The sequence below is a fragment of the Phaseolus vulgaris genome, chromosome 6, assembly GCF_051622355.1.
Source record: "Phaseolus vulgaris cultivar YP4 chromosome 6, ASM5162235v1, whole genome shotgun sequence".
In the NCBI taxonomy this organism is placed as follows: Eukaryota; Viridiplantae; Streptophyta; class Magnoliopsida; order Fabales; family Fabaceae; genus Phaseolus; species Phaseolus vulgaris.
Window position 1 is genome coordinate 17,712,969 of NC_143503.1, and position 6,930 is coordinate 17,719,898.

Here is a 6,930-nt window from a genome sequence, read left to right on the forward strand (position 1 = left end):
GTTAATGATTGTTTTAAAATTAATGAAATAACGTATTCTGATTTTAACCATTTATATATTTTGACCTTGGAATTGACATTATCCATTCTGATTTCAAAATTAAACTTCTAATCGCATGTTTTTGTAAGATTATTCTGAGTTCATCATACAAAATATTTTGCATGTTTAAGAATATCTACCAATTATACCACAATATGAGTACAGAGCACAGAGAAAGTTATAATTAAATTCATTGAAAAATGTATACAGATTAAAACTTATATAAATTTTAATATTTTGCCAACAATCACTATAACAAAGTCCCACATCATGAAGCAAGGTAAACTATTAGTATTAGCAAGTAACATTTCTTACTCATTCTTCATCATCCACCACAAGTGTTATAAAGAACCTATTGTTCTATTCAAACTCATAAATATCACATAAATATAAAAACTTAGCATATCATAGTATGATACATCATCATACATGCTTTCCACACCTCTATACGCCTCCGAGTCGCGCGGCCATCAACCTCTACTCTCCACTGATGGACGATTTCAACCGTCTAATCCCTATAGCGGTCGTCATGCCTGTGGCGGCCGTCGAGCAGTCATCCTTATCGGTTCTAGGGCTGACTTGCGTTTTTCAAGGGCAGTGAATTTCAACCTGCCCCGAACACCAAGGACCTCATCCGAGCGGTCCCTGAGGACGACCTCCTCGACGGTGGCGTCGAGATGATGTGTCGTGGCCTTATACTGACCTGCCACGGGGCGGAGGCACACAGGCGGCGTATTGAGGAGCTCTCGCGCCTCGAGCATCAGCTTCAGAAGGCGTCCGACAACTTGAAGCAGGTTGTTGAGGCCAACATAGCTTATGAGAAGAAGTTGTGTGCGCAAGCTGCCAAGTTGGAGCTTGGTGCGGCCCGGATGACCAAGTTGGAGAAGGTTGAAGCTGAGAGGGCGACTGAGAACGCTCGGCTAAGGAGGGCCCTGGAAGAGGCCGAGCGCAAGGGGGCATCTCTAGAAGGAGAGGTTTTTTTTGCATCAAGGGAAGGAGGCGGCAGAGGCTGAGGTGCTTAAGACCATGGAGGACACCATGGTCTTGATTACTCAGAGCTTCGACCTGGCCGTCCGACAGGCTGGGGTGTTGTACGGTGGGCTTCAACCTTCTGGTCAATTCGACCAAGAGATGGAGGTCTTTGACGACCGATTGGTCCCCATGAGCGAGGTCCAGAATTTGCAGAGCGCTGTCCAGCCTGCCTCGAGCGAGGATGCTGAAGATCAAAGCTTAGGTTTATAGGTTTTGTAACCTCGTTCATTTTGTTTCCTTGAGGCCTGAGTGTGGCCTCCACCTTTTGTTGATGAATAGAATTGGTCATTTTTGCTTTCAAGAATTTGCATAGGTTATTTCCCTCGGTGGGTATGAGTGTGAGTTAAAAACAACCAACCTAATTAACCCCACTGGTGTAAGTTAATCTTCTCGGTCGTTTAAAAAGTAAATCATTTAACGAATTGGATTGGGACGGCGGTCGGCCTTTGAAGCATAACGAGATAACGAACATGTATTTGGACAAGTTAAATCACTCGTCAGGTTGGTTCCACGTTCGGTCGTGATGAGCGATATTAGATGGATCGAGATACTCAAATGGGTATCGAGAGGAGGTGCAGGTTAAGGCTACATCCTAACTGAACCGTGCAGTGCTGAAAGGGTATGCTAGTTAAGGCTACGTCCTGGCCAACACTCGTATTTGGGTCTCGGGAGGGTATGTCGGTTAAGGCTACATCTTGGGCGAACCGTGAAGTGTTGGGAGGGTATGCCGGTTAAGGCTACATCCTGGCCAACACTCGTGTTTGGGTCTCGGAAGGATATGCCGGTTAAGGCTACAACCGTGAAGTATTGCGAGGGTATGTTGATTAAGGCACGTCCTGGCCAACACTCGTGTTTGGGTCTCGGGAGGGTATGTCGGTTAAGGCTACATCCTGGCCGAACCGTGAAGTGTTAGGAGGGTATGCTGGTTAAGGCTACGTCCTGGGCAAAAGTCGTGTTTTAGTCTCGAAAGGGTATGTCAGTTAAGGCTACATCCTGGGCGAGTCGTGCCTCTTAGGTTGATTTTACGATTTACACATTATTTGAAGAAAACGCCTTATCAAAACCTCTTTGACCGTTGGTGCTGCCGGGCGAGGAAAGAGTGCATGAATTTATTCATCATTCAGCTGAAATAAAATTTGAGGTGTGTGGCATTCCACGTCCTTGGTACAATTTTGCCTGATAGCCATTCTAAATGGTATGCTCCCCCTTCTCCTACTTCTCGAACTCGAAACGGTCCCTCCCAGTTTGACGAAAACTTGCGTCCAACTTCCTAGCGTCGCTTTGCATCCTCTAGACGAGGTCACCTTTGTGGAAGCTCTTTGGTTGAACCTTCGTGTTATATCTTCTTGCCGCCCGAAGTTTGCAAGCGGCTTCGCGGATCTTGGTTTTATCACGAAGCTTATTGATGAGATAGAGTCCGACCGCCAAGCTTTCCTGATTAAGGGATAAGTCAAACAATTGTTGCCGGATGGACGGTTCACCCACTTCCACCGGGATAATGGCCTCGGTGTCGTAGATAAGGTTGTATGGTGTCTCTTGTGTCGTCGTCTGAGGTGTGCACCGATATGCCCACAGAACCTCAACCAGGTCTTATGCCCATCTTCCCTTTGTCGCGCCAAGTCTCTTCTTCAATACATTCAAGAGGACTTTGTTGGCCGCCTCGGCTTGGCCATTTGTACGAGGGTGTTCGACCGAGTTGGTCACAGACTTGATGTCGAGGTCCTCATAGAATGTCTGGAGCCCTCGGTCAATGAATTGTTGTCCATTATCTGATACGATCATGTTTGGCAGCTCGAACCTGCAGACGATGTTCTTCCAAACAAAATTTTGGACGTTTCTGGCTAATATGGGCACTGGGGGTTCGGCCTCTATCCATTTCGTGAAGTAGTCCACTGCAACCAACAGGTGTTTCGTCTGACCTTTGCCAGGTGAGAAAGAGTCGATGATGTTCATTCCCCATATGGCAAACGGTTAGGGTGACGTCATGTTGTGGAGTTCTTCTGGTTTTGAGTGGTGTAGGGGGTCGAATTCTTGACATTTCAAGCATTTCTTTACGTACTCTGCACAAAACCTTGGATGGTTGGCCAATAGTATCCTACTTGAATGGTCGACCAATAGTATCCTACTCAGATGACCTTGGCCGCCATGATTCCGTCCGGAGTGATTACCGCAAGCTCCATCATGGATTTCTTGCAAGTTTGCTTTTGGTGAGGCAGAGGAGTGGAGTACCCCTTCTAAGTTAAAATTATAGGTTTATGTATGACATAAATGAATTAGTTTATATACTTATATGTGATATATTTTGATAAAATTGGATTATTTATATTTTTATAGCTTTATGTAAGATAAAATGTTAATGATTGTTTTAAAATTAATGAAATAACGTATTCTGATTTTAACCATTTATATATTTTGACTTTGGAATTGACATTATCCATTCTGATTTCAAAATTAAACTTCTAATCGCATGTTTAAGTAAGATTATTGAGTCCATCATACAAAATATTTTGCATGTTTAAGAATATCTACCAATTATACCACAATATGAGTACAGAGAAAGTTATAATAAAATTCATTGAAAAATGCATACAGATTAAAACTTATATAAATTTTAATATTTTGCCAACAAATCACTAACAAAGTCCCACATCATGAAGCAAGGTAAACAAACTATTAGTATTAGCAAGTAACATTTCTTACTCATTCTTCATCATCCACCACAAGTGTTATAAAGAACCTATTGTCTATTCAAACTCATAAATATCACATAAAAATAAAAACTTAGCATATCATAGTATGATACATCATCATACATGCTTTCCACACCTCTATAATAGATGCAAATTTATTTACATAATTTTACCTATATATATGTATATAACTAGTATATATGCCTCATGACAGTCACTCACAAATTCAGTTACGTCGTAAAAATCAGAATAGGTTCAGAAACTTGCGAATCTTCTTGGCGAACGAATTTTCCTCGCGGTGCTGGTGGTGAATCTGGCCGCGGTGATGGTGTTCGCGAACGGAATCGAAGCGCTCTGCGGTCGTCAGAGACCGTACCTCGGCGTCGGCGTGAACCGTGACCCAGCGCGGATGGATCCGGCGAGCGGAGGCTTTGTCGAGCACGATCGCGTCGTTTCCGTAAGGGATCTGGAGGCCGTGGCCGTGGCCGTGGCCGTGGCGGCAGCGGCGGTGGCCGGAGCGGAGTGAAAGCGGAAGCGCCGACGGATGGACGTGGTGGAAGTGGCGGTTGATCGGACGGAAGCGGAGGAACGTAAGGGGAACGGGATCGATGGTGGCGACGGTGAAGGAAACGGTGCCGTCTTGAGTTTTAGGTTCGGGACTGTTCAGAGGTTCGGATTGAGGTTTAGGTTCGGGAAAGGGGTTTTGGAGATCGTGCGCTAGTGTGAGGGTGAGGAGGAAGAGAAAGGAGAGGAAAACGGTAAGGGAAGGAGCTATTCTCGCCATGGTGTAGGGCGTGTTTGGCTGTAAATGTGAAACGGGGAAACGGAAAGAGATAAAAGGAGTTGCGAGGAAGGAGAATTTTCTCGCTTATGTCGTAAGAATCACGTTGCAGCACGACTTGACTTTGTTCCAGGTAAAATCATCATCACTATAATACTTTATTTTCTTTTATATTTTTTTACTAGTTTTAATGGGTGTTGATGTAGATAGATCAATAAAATAATGAGACGTATGAAAAAAGGTTATGTATTTTTAACCTATTTTTTATTATTAATTAAAAAATTCAAAAAAATAAATATGTCAATTTGTTTCTTTAATAGTTTTTTATTTTTAATAAATTTTAACAATAAAAAAAAGTATTGGAAAGAGTGGGTTGCTGACTCGTTCTAAAAATATTTAATTGATTTTAATAAAAAAGAAATATTTGAAAAGGAAGTAAACGATAAAAAATTGTATGTATGGGTGTTATTTTTTAATTTGATAATTTTATCTTCTAATAAATAAAAAATAATTTATTTAATAAAATAAATAAAAATAATAATTTTTTAAAAATAATTCAATAATTTCTTTAAAAAATAATGGTTGTATAATTTTTATAATATTTCTTTTACAGAATTATATATATTTTTAATTAATTACTCATAAAAGTAATAAAATTATTAAATTTTATATATTTTGATTTAATAAAAAATATGGATATACATACACGGAAGAGAGCATGTGTTTTTCTATTGTGAATAAGAGTTCAATTGAAATTAGTAAGGTTGTCACCGAGTGTATGAGTTAATTAGCGTTGACTTCACTTGATTTACTTAGTGATCTTAAAATATTTTTTACACTAAAAAAATTACTAAGGTTAAAAAAAAAATACAGTTTAAGTGTAGTAGAGATTTTTAATAATATAATTTATAATTTTAACAAATAAAAAGTATTTTCATCTTGAGAGTGTTTGTGTTTTACATCTACTTAAAAGTCATGTTAGTTGTGATGTTTTTGGGAGAGTAAACACTTGTGGATTATAAAACACAATATGTAAACTAAAAATTAAAAAAAAAATCAACAATTAAAATATTAATAAATGTGATTATACTAAATAAAAATATTTAAGGGTTCTTCTTTATTTAACTGATAATATAGTGATGAAAATATAATCAAGAGTAAAGAGTTTGAAACACTTTAAGGGTTTGGAGGACGTACCACAAGAGTAAGGACAACGACAGTCAATAAAATTTTGCAACAAGTATGATTCGCTTTTATTAAACCCAAGAATGACGATTTTTTTTTTTTTTCATAACGTGGTTCTGATATCAAGAAATGATATAAACCCTCTTGCTTGTTAAGATTTTGAGTTTGGACATCTAGAAAATCAGACAAAGAATTGAAACAAGGAAAAAAAAAGTTGAACACTTTATTTAGTTCACAGACAAAGAATTAGAATTATGGATTATGAACAAAAGATCAAAAAATGATATAGAAATTGAGGACGCCACACTTCTAAGGACGAAAATTATTTGTGAGAATTGAACAAAAAAAACTAACAAATAAGGTCAAACAATCTCCTCTTCAATCAAGAGACAATTGATGAATATGAACTTTGATTCTTCAAGACTTTGTTTTATTTTAGGAAGCTTTGTCAACCCTTGTTTTGATTCTTCACAACTTTGTTTTATTTTAGTAAGTGTTGTCAACCCTTGTTGTAAAGCTTCCTTGGCTCTTCTTGTTCTTGCTATTGTCATAGATTCACCAAACTCAATTAGTGTTTCAAACTCCTTAGTTTTGGTTTTGTCCTCGCCACTAATTTTAATTGAACAAGGTATTAATGATTCTAAGATGTTATAGAAAATAATAAAAATAGTTTGTTAAGAGTGAACTGATAAATTAATAAAATGAGTAAGAATAATTAATGATGACATTTGAATATAGTTTAAATATTAAAAATAACTAATAAAATAGTTTAAATTATCTTATATATATTTAGGCAATAAAATGTTTGACAAGTAGTGAGAATGTGGAAAAAACTTATAGAATAAATTGTTCAAAAGAGATTATAGCTCAAAAATGATAAAATTCAAAAGGTTATTATTTCTCTTATTTATTGTTCAATTTTGTTTAAGCAAATAATGGTCAAGCTATTATTGTTTTCGAGGTAATTGTCAAAATTTTCAATAAACATCATAAAAAGATGAACAAGTAAAACAAGTTATAAAAGGCATAGTAGAGTTCATTATTGAAAATGAACAAAAGTATACGATTTATCATAAAATCTTAGTTGAGATGATTGCCAATGATTGTCATATTAGGCAGATGATGAAATCATGAGTAGCACAACACTAATTGGGTCAACTCAGTCTCTTGAAAGGAAAAATAGGAGTATGATACAAGATCCAA

The 6,930-nt window shown here is 37.8% G+C and overlaps 1 protein-coding gene across 1 annotated transcript; it reads right to left on the bottom strand.

The window, feature by feature from the left end:
* Positions 1-3,723: 3,723 nt before the first annotated feature.
* On the bottom strand, positions 3,724-4,671 carry LOC137831093 (uncharacterized). The gene has a single exon (XM_068638622.2). The coding sequence runs from the start codon at positions 4,543-4,545 to the stop codon at positions 4,006-4,008; it is 540 nt and encodes a 179-aa protein (XP_068494723.2). The 5' UTR covers positions 4,546-4,671; the 3' UTR covers positions 3,724-4,005.
* Between the last annotated feature and the right edge of the window lie 2,259 nt (positions 4,672-6,930).